We start from the raw sequence: 20,568 nt of genomic DNA, 5'->3' as shown, positions 1-20,568 counted from the left end.
TGTCTCATCCTTAACGGGCCACTGGCAAAGGGCAACTATAGTGCAGTGTTTGCAGAGGCTCCTACTGAATGTTCTTTTTGACTACTTCTACCTGATGCTCATACCATACCATCTACTTCTACTTAATGCTTCTGCTTAAATGTTCTTACCTACTATGTTTACCTACTGCTCCTACCATTTTGCCAAAAGGCAGGGCTAGCACACAGTGCTCACTGCAGGGAAATCTACAGTTATGAAGAATGAGCTGTGTGAGTTCAGTGTCTTCAAGTCTTATGTATGAAAAGGATAGACTGTATGTCTGTGGACAGAATACCAGTGGTCCACATGTGGGTGAGGCAGAGAAAAGACTGCCACCTGGGTCAGAGGAGTGCAACTTGGCAACTACTGAAGTGCTGGCTCACCACACAGTCATCAATACTCCTCCTGATACCCAGGCAGGTAGTACTGGTAATATACCTCCCTGGTTGTTGGCTGCCTACCAACTACTACCTACTGGTAAAGTACATATACACCAAAAATACTTAGTTCAATGAGACAGTACCCATATGTGCTAGTGAAGAAGTGACCAGCATTCTACTCCATGCATATTCACATATATGTAAATATAAAAGGTGCATACAAACACAAGTGTGAGAAACAGAGAATGTTGAGAGGGATGAGAAAATTTCATATATGCTTACAGAAGCCAAATTTCCTGATGGTTCATCTTCTCCAATACGTCTGAGTTTAGATGTCTTTATGGTATCATTACGAGCAATACGCCTCTTCGCAGACTGAGGTCGCGTTCCTAAACGACTTTCAACATTCAGTTGTTTAGCTCGCGCAGTTTGCTGAAAAAAATACAAGATGCAATACTTACTAAAATCACATGGAAAGCTAACTTTCTCCATACCACATTCTATATTCTCTTTTGGGTACCCCAGGCAGAGCTTTTCAACGTATGTCAAACTCCTATGCATCTGGATCTACACCTCTTTCACACAAAATCATTAAGCCTCAACTTTTGATGGAGTTAACTTTCTAGAGAGTAAGTTTTAAGTCATCTATCTATCGAACTATCTATCCATCTATCTATATCTCTGATGCCTGTTCCAACTGGAACTCCCTCAAAAGGGTGGCCACAGCAACAGAGCCTTCTTTATTAAAGAACTCCAGTGTCGCTTCTTAGCCTTTATGCCTTACCCTTAACACACCACTGGCAAAGGGCAAGCCTAGTGCAGTGTTTACAAAGGCTCCTACCTAATGTTCCTAATGACTACTGCTAATGCTCCTACCTACTACTACCTAATGTTTCTACCTAATGCTCCAACCCACTACTACCTAATGTTTCTACCTAATGCTCCAACCTACTACTTCTATCTACTGCTCGTACCATTCTGCCTAAAGGCAGGGCTAGTGCTCACTACAGGAAAATCTAGTTACAAAGAATGAGTGGCATGAGTAGAGTGTTGTCAAGTGTTACATGTGACAAGGAGAGATTGTGTCTGTGGACAGAATGCAAGTAATCCACATGCTAGTGAGGCAGAATGAAAAGACACCTACCTAGGTCATAGGAGTGCAACTTGACAACAACTAAAGAGCTGGCTCCCTAAGCAGATGTCACTAACCCTCCCAATACACAGGCGTGTAGTACTGGTAATACACCTCCCTGGTCATCGGCTGCTTACCAACTACTACCAACATAACCATCTTATTTTGAGAGACTGGAATCCACATTATATGGAGGGTTACAACCTAGAAAAACATTTTCCCCAATCAAACCATTTCCATTCTTGCATACTTGTTTGCCATGTCCTTCATTAGCAAGGCAGTACCAGGAATAGATGAAACTCACATTTATTCTCTAGCTGTCATGTGTAAAGCACCAACACCATAGCCCTCTATCCACAACTAGGCACAATAAACCTTTCTGTGGTTTCTCCAAACTGCTTCGTTTGCCTTGGTTCAGTCCACTGACAGTACATAGCTCCCTGTGTACTACATCACTACAATTCACACTCCATTACCCACTTTTCAACCTCCTGTATGTTCAGGCCCAAAGCTCTCAAAATATTTCTCACTCCATCCTTCCATACTCAATTTCATTTCCTCCTCCTCCTTGTACCTTCCACTTCTAAAGCATATATACAGCCCCTTTCTTAACCTCTATTCATGGGCTATAGATATGGTTGTGCAGAGGGTGGATGCATTGGAAATGAAGTGGTTTGATCGAATAAGTAATGAAAGGGTAAGAGAGATGTGTGGTAACCAAAAGTGTGGTTGAGAGAGCAGAAGAGGGCGTTTTGAAATGGTTTGGACACATGGAAAGAATGAGTGAGAAAAGGTTGATGAAAAGGATATGTGTGTCAGAAGTGGAGGGAACAAGAAGTGGGGGACCAAACTGGAGGTAAAAAAGGAGGGAGTGAAAAAGATTTTGAGTGATCTGGTCCTGAATATACAGGAGGGTGAGAGGCATGCATGGAATAGAGTGAACTGGAACCATGTGATATATACCGGGGTCAACAACAGTCAATGGACTGAACCAAGGCATGTGAAACATCTGGGGTAAACTATGGAAAGGTTTGTGGGGCCTGGATGTGGATAAGAAGCTGTGGTTTTGGTGCATTACACATGACAGCTAGAGACTGAGTGTGAAAGAATGTGGCCTTTTTGTCTGTTTTCCTGGTGCTATCTTGCTGAAGTGGGGGACAGTGATGCTGTTTCCTGTGGGGTGGGGTGGCATCGGAAGGCAAGCGAGTTTGAATATACACATGTGTACGCATGTAATGTCTGTGTATGTGTACATATATGTATATGTATATGTGCATATGTGGGCATTTATGTTTTGGAAAGAGGGGCAAGTATGCAGTCTGTTGTGGATGAGAGAGCTTGGGAAGTGAGTCAGTTGTTGTTCGATGATGATACAGCGTTGCTGGCTGATTCGTGTGAGAAACTGCAGAAACTGGTGACTGAGTTTGGTAATGTGTGTGAAAGAAGAAACCAGACAGTAAATGTGAATAAGAGCAAGGTTATTAGGTACAGTAGGGTTGAGGGACAAGTCAATTGGGAGGTAAGTTTGAATGGAGAAAAACTGGAGGAAGTGAAGTGTTTTAGATATCTGGGAGTGGCTTTGGCAGCAGATGGAACCATGGAAGTGGAAGTGAATCACACGGTGGGGGAGGGGGCGAAAGTTCTGGGAGCGTTGAAGAATGTATGGAAGTCGAGAACATTATCTCGGAAAGCAAAAATGGCTATGTTTGAAGGAATAGTGGTTCCAACAATGTTATATGGTTGCAAGGCGTGGGCTATGGATACAGTTGTGCAGAGAAGGGTGGATGTGCTGGAAATGAGATGTTTGAGGACAATATGTGGTGTGAGATGGTTTGATCGAGTAAGTAATAAGAGGGTAAAAGAGATGTGTGGTAATAAAAGCAGTGTGGTTGAGAGAGCAGAAGAGGGTGCTTTGAAATGGTTTGGTCACATGGAGAGAATGAGTGAGGAAAGATTGACCAAGAGGATATATGTGTCAGAGGTGGAGGGAATGAGGAGAAGTGGGAGACCAAATTGGAGGTGGAAAGATGGAGTGAAAAAGATTTTGAGTGATCGGGGCCTGAACATGCAGGAGGGTGAAAGGCGTACAAGGAATAGAATGAATTGGAACGATGTGGTATACCGGGGTCAACGTGCTATCAATGGATTGAACCAGGGCATGTGAAGCGTCTGGGGTAAACCATGGAAAGTTCTGTGGGGCCTGGATGTGGAAAGGGAGCTGTAGTTTCGGTGCATTATTACATGAAAGCTAGAGACCGAATGTGAACGAATGTGGCCTTTATTGTCCTTTCCTAGCGCTACCTCGTACACATGAGGGGGGGGAGGGTGTTGTTATTTCATGTGTGGCGGGGCGGCGAAAGTTCTGGGAGCGTTGAAGAATGTATGGAAGTCGAGAACATTATCTCGGAAAGCAAAAATGGGTATGTTTGAAGGAATAGTGGTTCCAACAATGTTATATGGTTGCAAGGCGTGGGCTATGGATAGAGTTGTGTGCAGGAGGATGGATGTGCTGGAAAATGAGATGTTTGAGGACAATGTGTGGTGTGAGGTGGTTTGATCGAGTAAGTAACGTAAGGGTAAGAGAGATGTGTGGTAACCAAAAGTGTGGTTGAGAGAGCAGAAGAGGGCGTTTTGAAATGGTTTGGGCACATGGAGAGAATGAGTGAGGAAAGATTGACCAAGAGGATATATGTGTCGGAGGTGGAGGGAACGAGGAGAAGAGGGAGACCAAATTGGAGGTGGAAAGATGGAGTGAAAAAGATTTTGAGTGATCTGGTCCTGAATATACAGGAGGGTGAGAGGCATGCATGGAATAGAGTGAACTGGAACCATGTGATATATACCGGGGTCAACGTGCTATCAATGGATTGAACCAGGGCATGTGAAGCGTCTGGGGTAAACCATGGAAAGTTCTGTGGGGCCTGGATGTGGAAAGGGAGCTGTAGTTTCGGTGCATTATTACATGAAAGCTAGAGACCGAATGTGAACGAATGTGGCCTTTATTGTCCTTTCCTAGCGCTACCTCGTACACATGAGGGGGGGGCGGGGGTTGGGCCATTTCTTTCGTCTGTTTCCTTGCGCTACCTCGCAAACGCGGAGACAGCGACAAAGTATAAAAAAAAAAAAAAATTCTGGGTTTGTGACTTCTGTTACTCATCCCATGTCCATGTTTTGGCTGCAGTGGTCAGAGTCAGGAAAACTGTGCTGTCTCAATCTTTTTTTCACTTCCATACTTAAACTTCTATATATTATTTTTATTTATTATTATACTTTGTCGCTGTCTCCTGCGTGAGTGAGGTAGCGCAAGGAAACAGACAAAAGAATGATCAACAAGTATGACTAAATTAAAGCAGTCATTTCATTTATCTCAATTTTCAAAAAGAATATGATTAGGTTCAGCATCAAAGGTTACTAGCAAAAATTGTCAAGTGGCAGGGATGGGGTTCTACTTCAGCGGATAGAAAATTCATTAAATGGATGTAAACAAAGAGTTGTGAATACTGGTCATTCTTAAAAATGGTTAAAATACAATGGATTTCAAACATCATCAGACCACAGGGTCCCTTCAAGGTAGTTTGTGATACAAGAATATGATACTTATAATCAGTGTGGTAAGGGTAAAAACACATACATATACACTTATAAACTTTTCATGTACAATGGAGGCACAAATAATGCAAGTTGTAGATTTGAAGAAAAATGCTCATCAAGCCTATTCTTAAACCTATCTATGGTATTGCTTTCAACTAGTTTACTTGGTATATCATTCTATATGTTAAAATCCTGTTGAAGAAAAAAGTACTTTGCCTTATCTGTGGAAAAATAATTGCCAATGATTTAGCAAACACTACTCTAAGTGAAGTTACACAAATCTATGCCTGCTACAGACAACCCCTTAGCCTTCTGCTTTCTATATTAAAGAGATTTAAGTCATTTAGATAGCTCTCACACGATTCCTCTCTCAGTCCAGAAATTATCTTGGTAGTTTGTCTCTGTACTCTCATCATTCTGTCACTGTCTTTCCTCAAGTAAGGTGACCAAAACTGAACAGAATAATAAAGATGGGACTGCATGATTGACTTATAAAGACTAAGGATATTCCCTGAACTTAAATTCAATAGTCCAACCCATAAATCTGAGAATACTATTTGCCTTTCTAACTGCTTCTGTGCAGTTAACGTGGCTTCAGACCACCAGACTATTACATTCAAGTCTTTTCCTCATTTACCTTTTGCAGTTCAATGCCTTTCTATTTTCACTCTCGACCTGTAAAACCTTGCACTTATCGATATCAAAATTAATTTGCCACTTGTGAGCCCAGTCCATCAGTTTGTCTATTTCCGTCTGAAGCTGCTGACGTTCAATTTCTGTTGCAGATCGATTCCCTAACTTTGTATCATCTGCAAATTTCAATACCTTACATACAATATAGCTCCTTATCAGAATCATTAATATACAAGATAAAGAGAATCATTCCTTAGACTGATCCTTGTGGTAAACCATTCATGTTTAACCATTCTGAGGCTTGACCATTAATCACAACCCTGTGATTATGACCATTCAACCAATTTCCTAACCACCAAGATACAACCCAGCTATTCCATGTGACTTTAGTTGGTATCCTTTGACATGGATTTTTTCTTTTAACATGGGAGGCTTCAGTCATGAACTAAAGTCTGCTAGTGTAGGGGGAAAAGAAGAGGCTAGGGAAAGTATTTACAAATTTTGGAGGAAATGAAAAACTTATAGTGGGAAAGACATAAGCAGGTCAAGAGTTCTAAAGTTTCTTCAAGGTATACAGAAAGAATCCATTATCAAAACAGCATACCCTTGAGTTGCCAATGGCCACACAGTAGTCATGTGATGAAGCAGCTTGCTAAGCACTGTATGGTCTAGCTAATGGTGGGGACAAATAAGCAGCCAGCTCTCAGGAGCAAAAACCAAGTAATACTTACAGGGGATGGAAAGTGAATTAATATTGTGGTATAGGGCAAGCACATCAAATTTGGAAGTTAGCCCGGGAGAGTTTATAAGTCAAACAGTTTTCGATTCAACTCCGTTAAGTAACAATGCAGATCTAGAACCACTCCAGATGTAAGAGCAGTACTCCATATAAAGACAGAAATAAATGTATAAATATACAAAGGAAGCAACTGTTCAAAAGAAATGAGATTTAGATATCTAAACTGGACTCCCAGTTTCTTAAGAGGCAGGCTTAGCTATGTTCGCTAAGTCAAGAGATGGAATTAAAGAAATGTCAAAGGAGAGAGGAAAGTTGTGAGGAATCTTAGATTGAGCAATGGATAGAAACTGGTTCTTGGAGGCATCAAACATCCAGACATTGCCTACCCCACTGAGATATCTTATCCAAGTCTTTGTTTATTGAGGAAGTTTTGTTGAGACAAGATTGAGTGAGAAAAGGAGCAAAATTGAAGGATGTGGATGAATGCAGTGAGGTGTCTACTTGAGTGCATTTTGTTATTTATAAAAGAGAGAAATCATTGACAAAAAAGAGAAAAATGTAAGAGAGACAGGACATAGCCTTGAGAGACACAGCTGTTGATGGAGAAAGCAGGTGAGGCTAATTCATCAACAACCATGGTAACAGATTGGCCAGAACGGATGCTAAATAAGAGGAAGCAAAATGAGGAAGATAGGCCAAAAGAGTGGAGCTTAGAATGGAGACCCCGATGCCACATTTTGATAAAAGCTTGGGGCATGTCAAGGACAACTGTATAGGATTTCCGGAAATCTTTCAAGGATGATGAACAGATATCATTGAGATCAAAAGAATATCAACAGTGGATCTTGCATTATGGAAGCCATGCTGGTGATAAGAAATAAGACAGATTCAAGATGTCTGAGGATACAGGAGTTGAGGAGGGATTCTAAGACTTTGGAAATGGTAAATGTCAGAGTAACAGGATGATAAAGAGGTAAGAATGGTCATTTCTCTTAAGAATGGGATGTCACAACACATTTCCAAAGAGAAAAAGTTCTGGTTTCTAAACAGACACTCCAGTGAGAAGGAAAAGTTCTGGTTTTTAAACAGAAACAGAATAGACAAGCAAGCAAAGGTGCTAGTTCAGGGGCACACTCTTTCAATACATGAGGATAGATGCTATGAGAACCACTTGCCTTGCTTGTGTCCAGAGAGAAAAGCACTTTTTGGAGAGTTCAAAAAAAGATTACAGGAAGGGGCCATAGGATTAGTAAGAGGAGCATAAGGGGGTGAAGGAATATAAGAATGATCAAATTAAGAGTTAGAGACGAAACAGGGAACAAAGCGAGTTGTTTTGTCTGTGGGAGACACAACTATTGTACCACAGACAACAAAAGTCAAGGTAGGGCAACACAGTTTGTTAGCAACACCCTTAGCTGAAAACCAGAAAGACCTATCCGTCATTGACGAGGAGAGGTTTTCACAACTCCTATGAATAAAGGAACGCTTTGCCTCACATATACTTGCAATGATTATGGGTAGTGATAAATACTGGGTGGGAGTCAAAGGAAGGAGAGTTTTCACAAGCCAAATAAGTCTGATCCCTAGCCTGAATGGCATCAGAACAAGAATGGTTGAACCAATGTTTGGAAGATGTCATCTTGGAGGAAGAGGTTATAGATGCTTCCATTCATGCAACAACCTCTAGTATGCATTTGGCAGAGTCAAAGGCATCACCACATAAGGGACAGTAAATTACCCAGGAAAAGTCAAAAAAGAATTTTCTTTAAGTTATTCCAGTCAGCTTTGCTGTAGTGCCAATATCTATGTTTAGAAGGCAGCTGCTGGAAGGGGAAGTGACATTAAAACCGATACATTTATGAATGAGACTATGGCTAGATCAACCAATTGGAGTCAAGATTGTGTAGTTACAGCAGGAAGGATTAGAGGTTAAAAACAGATCCAGAATATTAGGGAAGTGGTCACAGCAATCAGGAATATGGGTAAGGGAGAGATAATTTGCTCTAGATCATTGAGAATGAAGAACATGAAGGCCTTAATCTACCCCATCATCCATATGGTAGGAATTCAACCATTCCCTATCGAATATCAATTGCTTTTTGAAAGTCTAGATGAATGACTTCAACAGCTTTATTTTCATCATACATGCTGATCATATCATTAAATGATGATGATATCATTAAAGAAATCAAAGATTTGTCTGACAAGGACAATTTCATGAAAACCATGCTGAAAGTCATTTGTTTGGTAATGGTCCTTTATATGGCTTACAATCTTATCCTAAAGGAGTAAATTGTTGTTTGTCACTGATACAGAACAGGTGGCTGCCTCAAGAGAGAAACTTCAGAAGGTGGCCAATGAGTTTGGAAAAGTGTGTGAAAGGAGAAAGTTGAGAGTAAATGTGAAAAAGAGCAAGATTATTAGGTTCAGCAGGATTAAGGGACAAGTTACTTGGGATGTAAGTTTTAAGGAAAAAAAATTGGAGGAAACAAAGTGTTTTAGATATTTGGGAGTGGAATTGCCATTGAATGAAACCATGAAAGTGGAAGTGAGTCACATGGTGGGGATGGAGAAAAGGTTCTGGGAATGATGAAGAATGTGTGGAAAGAGAGAGAATGTTATCTTTGAGAGCAAAAATGGGCATGTTTGAAGGAATAGTAGTTCCAACGATATGCATGGTTGCAAGGCATGGGCTATAGACAGGGTTGTGCAGAGGAGGGTGGATGTGTTGGAAATCAAATGTTTAAGAATAATATGGGGTGAGGTGGTTTGATCAAGTAAGCAATGAAGGGGTAAGAGAGACGTGTGGTAATAGTGTGGTTGAGAAAGGAGAAAAGGGTGTTGAAATGGGGTGGTCATATGGAGAGAATGAAAGAGAAAAGGATGATAAAGAGCATGTGTCTGAGGTGTAGGGAACAAGGAGAAGCAGGAGACCAAATTGGAGGTGGAAGGATGGAGTGAAAAAGATTTTGAGCGATCAGGGCCTGAACATGCAGAAGGGCGAGAGATGTGCACAGAATAGAGTGAACTGGAATGATGTACTATACTGGGGTCAATATGCTGTCAATGGACTGAACCAGGGTACGTGAAATGTCTGGAATAAACCATGGGGCCTGGATGTGGACAGGAAGCTGTGGTTTCAGTGCATTACACATGACAGCTAGAGAAAGAGTGTGAGCTGATGTGGCCTTTTTTTCATGTTTCCTGGCGCTAACTTGCTGATGCAGGGTGTGGCGATATTGTTTCCTGTGGGGAGGGGCAGCATTGGGAATGGAAGAGGGTGAGCAAGTATGAATACATACATGTGTATATATGTATGCGTATGTATGTATATACATGTAAATGTGTATATGTACATGTATGTATGTCGTATGTATATACGTGCAAATATGAGTGGACAGGTCTTTCTTAGACTGTTTCCTGGAACTACCTTGCTAACATGGGAAATGGCAATCAAGTATAATTATATAGTAATGATTGTAATACACGCACACACACACACACACACACACACACACACACACACACATATTCCTGCAACCCTGCCCCTCAGGAAACAAGGAAACAGCACAAATGCATGAAAGAAAAAATATGATAAAATATACATTCTTTTCTCCTCCACTCCTGATCACCCCTACTTGTGTCAGTGAAGTAGCATAAGGAAACAAAGAAAGGTTATAATCGCTTGCATCCACACAAGCTGTTATGTGTAAAAACCAAAACCACAGCTCCATATCTACATCTAGACCCACAAACTTTTCCAATGTTTACCCCTGATGTTTAATATGGCCTGGTCCAGTCCATTGACAGAAGTTGGCCCTAGTTTACATCATCATTCCAATTCATTCCATTTAGTACATTCCTTCCACTGTCCTGCATGTTTAGGCCATGATTGCTCAAAATCTTTTTCACTCCATCTTTCCATCTTCAGTTTGGTCTCCTTGTCCCCTCCACTTCTGACACACATATCCTCTTTGTTAACCTTTCCTCACTCATTCTCTCCATATGTCTACACCAATTCAACACACTCTTCAGCTCTCTCAACCACATTTTTTTTATTACCACACATCTTTTGTACCTTTTCATTACTTACTTGATCAAACCACCTCACATCACATAGTCTCCAAACATTTCATTGCCAACACATCTACCTTGGTCCACACAAGGAGGAAGGGTGAATGCCAAGCATCTATATAACATTGTTATGACAACTGTAGAAATAATAGGTAGCAGTAGTTGGGAGGAGCATTAGACAGAAGTGGTAGGAGCTGAGCTAAGAGCCTCAGCAAACAATGCACTAGAGTTGCCCTTAGCCAGTGGCCTGATAAGAGTGTGGCACAAAAAGTTAAAAAGTGGCAATGGAGTTCACTAGTTACGGAGACTCTATTGCCATGGGCAACCCTTTGAGGGACTCCCAATTGGACTAGGCATCATAGATATAGATAGGTAGGTAGATAGACAGATGGATAGATAGACTAGATAGATGGATAGGACTACTATTCCTTTAAACATACCCATTTTGCCCTCCCAGATTATGTTCTCTCTTTCTACATATTCTTCAGCACTCCCAGAATCTTTCCCCACCTCCCCCATCCTGTGGCATATTTCCACTTCCATGGTTCCATTCAGTCCCATCTCCTCTCCCAGATATCAAAAACACTTCATTTCCTCCAATTTTTCTCCATTCAAACTTACATCTCAACTAGCTCGTTCCTCAACCCTGCTGTACCTATTAACTTTGCTTTTATTCACAGTCATTTGCAACTCTCCTTTCACACTCTTCCAAACTCAATCACCAACTTCTGCAGTTTCTCATTTGAATCAGTCACCAATGCTGCAACATCAGCAAACAAATGACTCACTTCCCATGTCATTTAACCCCAACAGACTGCATACTTGCCCCTCTCTCCAAGACATGCATTTACCTCCCTCACCATCCCTCCTACAAACAATTTAAACAACCATGGTGATATCACATACCACTGACACAGATCAACCTTTACAGGGAATGATTCACTCCTCTCTTCCTACTCAAGCACACATCTTACACCCTTGAAAAAACATTTCACAATTTTTAGCAGTTTCCCTTCCTCACCAAATATTCTTAAAACCTTCCACAAAGCATCTCTGTCAACCCTTTCCCAGATCCATAAATGCCACATACAAATCAATCTGCTTTTCTAAGTATTCCTCACATTCTTTAAAGTAAACACCTGATCCACACATCTACCACTTCTGAAACCACACTGCTCCTCTCCAATCTGATGCTGTGTAATGGCCTTCATCCTCTTGATCAATACCTTCCTATTCAACTTACTAGGTATACTCAACAAACTTACACCTCTGTAGCTTGAACGCTCACCCTTATCTATCTATATCTCTGATGCTTGTTCCAATTGGAACTCTCAAAGGGGTTGCCAAGGCAACAAAGTCTCCATAACTAAAGAACTCCATTGCTGCTTCTTAGTCTTTAGTGCCTCACCCTTAACAGGCCACTGGCAATTCTAGTGCAGTGTTTGCACAGGTTCATATATTGCTCCTAATGACTACTATTATCTAATGCTCCTACCTCAACCTAATGTTTCTACCTAATAATCCTGCCTAAATATTTCTACCTACTAATTCTATTTACTGCTCCTATCAATTTGCCAAAAGGCATGGCTAGGGCATAGGCTCACCGCAGGAAAATATAGTTACGAAGAATGAGCTGCGTGAGTTGAGCATTGTCAAGTGTTACATATGACAAAGAGAGAGACTGTATGTTTGTGGACAAAATACCAGTAGTAATTATGTTAGCGAGGCAAAAAGAAAAGACAACTAGCTAGGTCAGAGGAGTGCAACTTGACAACCACTAAATTGGCTCACTAAGCAGATGTCACCAACTCTCCTGATGCCCAGGCTGGTAGTACTGGTAATATACCTACCTGGTCATTGGCTTCCTACCAAATACTATCTACCACACTCAACTTTATCTCCCTTGCCTTTGTACAGCGAATTCTGCCAATCCTCAGGCACCTCACCATGATCCATTCATACACTGAATATCTTTACCAACCAATCAACGACACATTCACCCCCTTTTCTAATATATTCATCTGCAATACCAACCTCTCCAACCGCCTTGCCGCATTTCATCTTAAGCAATGGCATCACCATCTCTTTTCTCTTCACCAAACCACTTTCCATGATTCTCTCACTTCCCATACCACCCTGACCAAATCACCTTACATCTGCCATTATATCATCAAACACATTTAACAACCCTTCAAAGTACTCACTCCACCTCCTCCTAACTTCATCACTACCTGCTATCTCTTTCCCATTTGCACCCTCACCAATGCTCCCATTCGTTTTCTTGTCTTTCATACATTACAGCAACCCCTCGATTTAATGGTAATCAATATAATGGATTATGGCTCTAACGGACTGGGTGCATTATACATGACAGCTAGAGACTGAGCGTGAACGAATGTGGACTTTGTTGTCTTTTCCTAGCGCTACCTCGCGCACATGCGGGGGGAGGGGGTTGTTATTTCATGTGTGGCGGGGTGGTGATGGGAATGAATAAAAGCAGACAGTATGAGTTATGTACATGTGTATATATGTATATGTCTGTGTGTGTATATATATGTATACGTTGATGTATAGGTACGTATATTTGTGTGTGTGGACGAAAATGTATATACATGTGTATGTGGGTGGGTTGGGCCATTCTTTCGTCTGTTTCCTTGAGCTACCTCGCTAACGCGGGAGACAGTGACAAAGCAAAAATAAAAAAAATTAATCTAAAACATTAAAAAGAAAAAACTCATATGCTGCACCAAGTGCATTTCATATCACACTTGTTTGTGGTAGTGTGGGGTATACTCGCTTTGTTTCGGTCTCAGTCTGCCTCAACTATCTTGCAGTTAGGCTGTATACAGAGAATTGTGACTTTTTCTAATGAATAATTTTGCAATCCTTACAATTCAAAATGGCATCAAGTGATAGAGGAACTAAAAGAAAGCATGTGAACGGATATTGTATTAAAAGATGGTCCATACGCCGCATTTGATTCAACAGACTTTTGGCACTGACGGAGCTCCCTCCCCCAATTAGTCTGTTAGATCAAGGGTTTACTGTAATTCAGCTCTTTCTAATTCATCTCATTTTCCCTAAAGTTCAATGATATTCTCTCACCCTAACTTTCATTCACCCTCTTTTTCAATCCCTGCACCTTCCTCTTGCTGCTTTCTCTTACACATCTCCCTACCATTTGTACTTTTTCCCTGCAAGCAGCACCAAGATCCCTCTCTTTTCTCTGTCTTCAGCAACTTTACTTCTTCATCCCACCACTCACTACCCTTTCTAATCTATACACCTCCCATCTTTTGGATGCCACATGCATCCCTTCCACATGCCATCACCACTTCCTTAAATACCTCCCATTCCTCACCCACTCCTCTTACTTCATCTATTCTCACCGTTTCCCATTCTACATTCAATCTCTAAATATTTCTTCACACAAGTCTCCTTTCTACACTCACTCACTCACTCTCATCACTCTCTTGTCCCTGACATTGTTTCATTGTCTGTATCTAATAAAAGTATCATTATTATAAGCAGTATTAAGGTTAACACTCTTCCAAGTAAAACACCCATTAAGTAATCTTCACTTGACATGGTTGTACTACGAGTTTCTATTTGTCAAAAATTCCTTGATCCATCTTCCTTTTATTTACATAACTTGGTCGCTGTTTCACGCATCAGTGAGGTAGCACCAGGAACAGACAAACAAAGGCCACATTTACTCACATCTAATCTCTGGCTGCTACTTGCAATGCACTGAAACCACAGCTCTCTATCAACAACCAGAACCCACAGAAATTTTCATGTTTTAAATCGGCTGCTTCACATGCCCTAGTCCAGTCCATGGACAACAAGTCGACCCCTGTATATCATATTGTTCCCATTCACTCCTATCCCATGTATGCTTTTCACCCTCCTGCATGTTTAATCTTCAATCATTCAATACCTTTTCCCCTACATTCTTCCATCTCTGTTTTGGTTCCCCCTTCTCCTTATTCCCTGCATTTCTGGCACGTATATCATCTTCATCAACCTCTCCTCATTCATTCTCTCCGTGTGTCCAAACCATTTTAGTGCACCCTCTTCAGCTCTCTCAACCACACTTTTTTATTACCAAACTTCACTCTTATATCCTTTTATTACCTACTAGATCAAACCTACTCACACCACAAATATTGTCCTTAAACATTTCATTTTCAACACTTCCACTCTCCTTCACATATCCTCCTCCACAGCCAATACCTAGCATCCATCTAATACTGCTAGGACTACTATACTTTCAAACATGACCATTTTTTCCCTCCAGGATAACAACCCCTCTTTCCACACATTCCTCAATGCATCTAGAATCTTACATCTAATGTTTCGTTTTGCTACTTCAAATGAATTCAGGAGGGATATAAGGAGTGTGAGAAAAACAGTTTGTGAATGAGAGAGCAAGAAAGACACACTGAAAATAAAAAGCTGCAAATAATTCTAAATGTTTCAAGAAATTATGAAACTCTAAATTTAATTAAAAAAGTTAAAAAAATGTGTAACATCAAATGATAAAAGAAGGAAGAAAGATGTAGCCATCTTTCTCACAAAAGTTATTATATGTTTTACAATGCTAACAATATTCAAACTTACATTCTTGACACGCTTTCTTTCTTTTTCTTCTTGTAGCAGGGAACAGCCACGGTTACCGAACAGCCTATTTGGGTCATTAGCTCTTTCTTCCAATTCCATTAGCTTTCTCCACAACTACAGAAAAAGCAAAAGATATGGTCAGGGAATTTCTTTAATCTACATTCATATTTATACAGACGACTTTAAGCTTGGCTAAAACAAATGAGAAAACTTGACTTTCTGTGGAAAAAAGATCCTCAATAAAATTTCATGGTAAATCTTTGCTACCTATCTTTATCTCTGACACCAGTTCCCTTCAGGAACCCCCTCAAGGGGGTACCCACAGCAACAGAGCCTCCATAACTAGTGAACTCGTGCTGCTTCTTAGCTTTTAATGCCTCACCCGTAACAGGCCACTGGCAGAGGGCCAGTCTAGCAGTGTTTGCAGAGGCTCCTACCAAATGTTACTACCGACTACTTCTACCTAATATTCTTACCTACTACTTCTGCCTAATGTTTCTACCTAATAGTTCTACCTAAATGTTCCTTCCTACTACATCTATCTATTGGTCCTACCATTTTACCAAAAGGCTGGGCTAGCACATATTACTCACCACAAGAAATCTAGTTACAAAGAATGAGCTGTGTTAGTTAAGTGTTGTCATATGACAGTTGATTTAGATGCAGTGTGGAAGGTTCTATAATCATATGGTGTGGGAGGAAAGCTATTACAAGCAGGAAGGAGTCTTTATCAGTAGAGTAAGGCATGTGTGCAAATAGGCAGAAAGGAGGGTATGTGGCACCAAGGGAAGCAGGGGCTGTGGCAGGGAGATATGGTCACTATGGCTGTGTAATCCATTTATGGATAGGGTGGTGAGAGAACATTCCAAGGGTCTTGGAAATAGGACCAAACAAACATTTTGTTGTGGGCAGGGGGGTCTGGTAGGTGAATCAGTTGTTTGTCAATGACACAGCACTGGTAGCAGATTCAAGTGAGAAACTGCAGAAGCTGGTGTCTGAGTTTGGTAGAATGTGAAAGGAGAAAGTTATAAGTAAATGTAAATAAAAGCAAGTTTATAAGGTCTGGCAGTGAAAAGAGAATTTCATTTGGACCGAGTTAAATGGAGAGAACTTGTAAGATGTACAGTGTTTTAGATACCTGGGAGCTGATCTTCCAAAAGAATCACTCTGTCAGTCATTAATTTCTTAACATTTCTCATGTTATTCTTCACTCTCCTATCTATCAGTCTATCTATATCTCTGACATCCATTCCCTTTGGGAACTCCCTCAAGGGGTTGCCCATGGCAAAAGAGTCGCCATAATAGCGAACTCCAGTGTCACTTCTTACACTTCAGTGCCCCACCCTTAACAGGCCACCAGGAGAGGGCAACTCTTGTGCAATGTTCTCAGAGGCTCTTACCTTATATTCATACTGACTATCTCTATCTGTGTTTACCTAATGTTCCAAGCTACTACTACTACATGATGCCTTGATTACATGTTCCTACCCACTGCTTGTACCTAATGCTTCTATCTTTTGCTTCCAACATTTTGCCAAAAGGCAGGGCTTGCACATAGCACTCACAAGAAAATCTAGTGATATGCAGAACCAGTGTGAATTAAATCTTGCAAGTGTTATGTGAGACAAGGAGATATCATGTTTGTAGAGAATGCCAGCAGTTTTGTCCAACAGCCTAGATCATCCAACAATATGCATATTTTCCACAAGGTCACTGTGCACATATGACCACATATGCACATCATCCACTCATTATAGTGGATGTAGAGGTACTAATGATAGAATTCTTTTTTCTTCCCAACCCTTGACAATGAAAGTGACTTTTATATGTATCATTGGTAGTGTCAGTCAGTTGGATATTCAACCTAATTACAATTGCATGCAGCAGCTTTTTGGTCAGCAATGGTGGATTCTCCCATTACTCTCAAGTTATGTTGCTACTGATAATCAAAGAAACTTATCTTGCCATCTTTTACTTCCTTGAAATGGATCTGGCTCGGTTACAATGTTTTCTGTGCATACACGCTCATAGATCTTCAGTAGCCCCTGACTTTACCCCTTGGAAATTCCCAAGCTTTTCTTCCACCTTTTCCTTGAGCTTCTGTTTTACCTAGAGCTAGAACATCCAGGTTATTTTCCTCAAACACAGTACCTATCTCTCCTTTCTTTTCATTTGTGGTACATCCAAACACATTCAGACACCCTAACCTGAACTTTGAGGAAGATGTGCACTCCTCTCTTGGCTCCTGTTTCATCTTTTAGATACTGAAACACAAGAACGGGAGGGTTTCCAGCTCCCTGCTCTTCATCATCTGCAACAGGCAGGGAATATGTGGTATTAACTGATAAGACTGGTGTTAGCAGGGTATGCCTGCAAGAGGTTACATCACAAGTGAAAAATCACTTTTGGCAAGGATATATCACGTAAAAAAATTCTTACCCAAAACGAGTCCACCTTGTGCTGCAGGAGCCTTTAAAAATGTTCATGGGTAATGCCAAAACTCTTTAGGATGCTCCCCAATATATGTCTGAGTTCTGTTCTAACCAACCAGTTGGATTTCGAAATGGACATAAGTCGGATGTATGTCAGCATGGCATGTAGAATTTGAATACCTGTATAACATTCTTTTATCCTATTCAATTTCTATCATGATTATCTCATTTTTCATCAACCAGCTTTATTATATGATTCTGTAGTTTCTTCTTACCTTTTCATGAGTTCATGGATTGATTCATCTAAACTTTCAATGAACTTTTCAGCAGCTCCTTTGGCAGCACTTGCTGCTTCACCTGTGACTTGAACACTGTGCAAGCTATATCCTCTTTTAAATACATTGGACCAACCATGACTTACTGTGAAGTTCTCAAAGTAATCCTGTATAGGATTCTTTTATCCTGAAATGTTAGTAAGCTTAGTAGTACACATTTTTTAATTTGATCTTCCGTCCACAGCACCAAAAACTTTTCCATTTCTTGGATGGGCCTTTGTCGTTGCTTTGTTATTATTGTATTCACTGCTTCATGTATTTTTTTTGTCCTTCAAGATTGTGGAAATCGTCGAATGAGTCAACTGTAGATCACATGCAATCACATTAACTTTTCTTCCTCCTCCATACTGGGTGATTACCTTCATTTTCAATTCCAAATCAAGCGTCTTCCTCAGCTTCTTGCCAGATCTATTAACCTGTGATGGTTTTTCCTCTTGCTCATCATCTTTTGAGGTTAATACAGCACAAAAATTCTTTAGATTTACTTGAATTACACGTGCTTACTGAATGGTAACTGAGAGTGAGAACTGAGAGAGGTGCTGTGATATACACAATGCCAGGATCACCTGATGTATTCACTATAGTACACATGCAGCCGTTAGCACTGGCAGACATACGACCAAGCATAATTTTTATATTTACGTATATCTTTTTAATTTATATATTTTTTTCCGGTCATATGTACAGATGGTTACAAGTTGCAAAGGTCTTAAGTCTGGAGCGCCTGCATTAGATATTGGTCATGGGGTAACTAAAAATATACTGTTAAGACTTAAATATTTTTTTTAAATCTCTGATAAATTTTTGCACCAGAGTTGCCCTCTACCAGTGGCCTGTTAAGGGTAAAGCACTTTAGGCTAAGAACCAGGATTGGAGTTAACCAGTTATGGAGACTCTTTTGACGTGGCTATCTCCTCGAGAAAGTTCCAAAAGGGAATGGGCATCAGAGATACAGGTAGATAGATAAATCCTATACTAAAGCACCACTAAATTTGGGGGGCAAGACAGTTAGCTAATATAACAATTCACACTGGCCTCTGTGTCCTGAGAATACATCAAATGATGTCAAACACTGTTTAGGAGTTAATCATTATAGCATACCTCATGTCTCTGCTTTATTTTGAAGAAAATGTGCTTATTTTCAGCAAAATATTTCTGAAGCCTCTGCACTTCCTTGTCATGAGCCTGAAGTACTTCTTCTACGTAATTCTCTGTCAAAGAAGAGAACTTACATAACATGTGAACCATATATCAAGGGTAAGGTAATTTATATAGCAACTGATTCCTAATGGCTGGTCTGCAGCAAGGGTGTGTGATGTCACCATGGCAGTTTAATTTGATTATGGATGGGATGGTGAGGAAAGTAAATGAATGAGTCTTACAGGGAAGAGAGAGTATCAAGTATGTAAGGGATGAAGGGGCCTAGGAAGTTAGCTACTTGTGTGCTGAGGACATAGCACTGGCAGCAGATTCGAGTGAGAAACTGCAAAAGCAGTGACTGAGTCTGAGAGTGGTTGAAAGGAAGAGGCTAAGTGTAAATGTAGATTAAAGCAAGGTTATTAGGTTTAGCAGGGTAGAAGGACTGGTATAAAGCCAACAACCCTGGAGTTATATCACCAGTACTACCTGCCTGGGTATCAGCTGGGTTAGTGATGCCTGCATAGTGAGCCTGTACTTCAGTGGTTGTCAAGTTGTAATCCTCTGACCCAGGCATTTGTCTTCTTTCTGCCTCACCCACACACCGACTCCTGACATTCTGACCCACACATAGACTACTGACATTCTGTCCACAAACACAATCTCTCCTTTTCATACATACGACCTCACGACACAACCCACACACCTCATTCTTTGTACCTCTACATTTTCCTGAGGTGAGTACTATACACTAGCCCTGTCTTTTAGCAAGATGGTAGAAGCAGTAGGTAGAACATTAGGTAAGAAATTTCAGACAGAAGCATTAGGAGGAAACATTAGCCAGTGGTACATTAGGTAGTAGTAGTCAGAAGGAACATTAGGCAGGAGCCTCTGCAAACACCATGCTAGAGTTACCCTTTGCCAGCTGCCTGTTAAGGGTGAGGCACTAAGGCTCAGAAGATTGGAGTTCACTAGTTATGGAGAATCTAATGCAGTGGCCACCTCTTAAGGGAGTTCCAGCTGGGAACAGGCCTCAGGGATATAGATCAATAGACAGATAGAGGGATAAGTTAAATGGGGTGAGAGTAAGAATGGAGAAAATCTGGGGGATGTGAGGTGTTTTAAATACCTGGGAGTGGACATGGCAGCAAAGTAACCATAGAAGCAGAGTAAATAATTGGATTATGGAAGGGGCGGCATTCTCTACAAACATGTTATCTCCTTGTCTCACATAACACTTGTAAGATTTAATTCACACTTGTTCTACATATCACTAGATTTTCTTGTGAGTGCTATGTGCAAGCCCTGCCTTTTGGCAAAATGTTGGAAGCAAAAGATAGAAGCATTAGGTACAAGCAGTGGGTAGGAACATGTAATCAAGGCATCATGTAGTAGTAGTAGTAGCTTGGAACATTAGGTAAACACAGATAGAGATAGTCAGTATGAACATAAGGTAAGAGCCTCTGAGAACATT

At 40.7% G+C, this 20,568-nt stretch overlaps 1 protein-coding gene across 1 annotated transcript in view; it reads right to left on the bottom strand.

Moving 5' to 3' along the window:
• The window catches only part of LOC139748890 (protein regulator of cytokinesis 1-like), a 95,389-nt gene that overhangs the window by 34,423 nt on the left and 40,398 nt on the right, over positions 1-20,568 (bottom strand). Inside the window, exons 9-12 of the mRNA XM_071662253.1 lie at positions 19,059-19,168; positions 15,191-15,304; positions 5,776-5,946; positions 681-965 (exon numbers count right to left, since the gene is read on the bottom strand). Of these exons, the coding sequence (XP_071518354.1) occupies positions 681-965; positions 5,776-5,946; positions 15,191-15,304; positions 19,059-19,168 (680 nt within the window). The remainder of the gene's footprint in view (positions 1-680; positions 966-5,775; positions 5,947-15,190; positions 15,305-19,058; positions 19,169-20,568) is intronic.

Source organism: Panulirus ornatus, chromosome 6, assembly GCF_036320965.1.
Source record: "Panulirus ornatus isolate Po-2019 chromosome 6, ASM3632096v1, whole genome shotgun sequence".
Classification (NCBI taxonomy): domain Eukaryota; kingdom Metazoa; phylum Arthropoda; class Malacostraca; order Decapoda; family Palinuridae; genus Panulirus; species Panulirus ornatus.
This window is presented reverse-complemented; position numbering and strand designations above follow the sequence as displayed.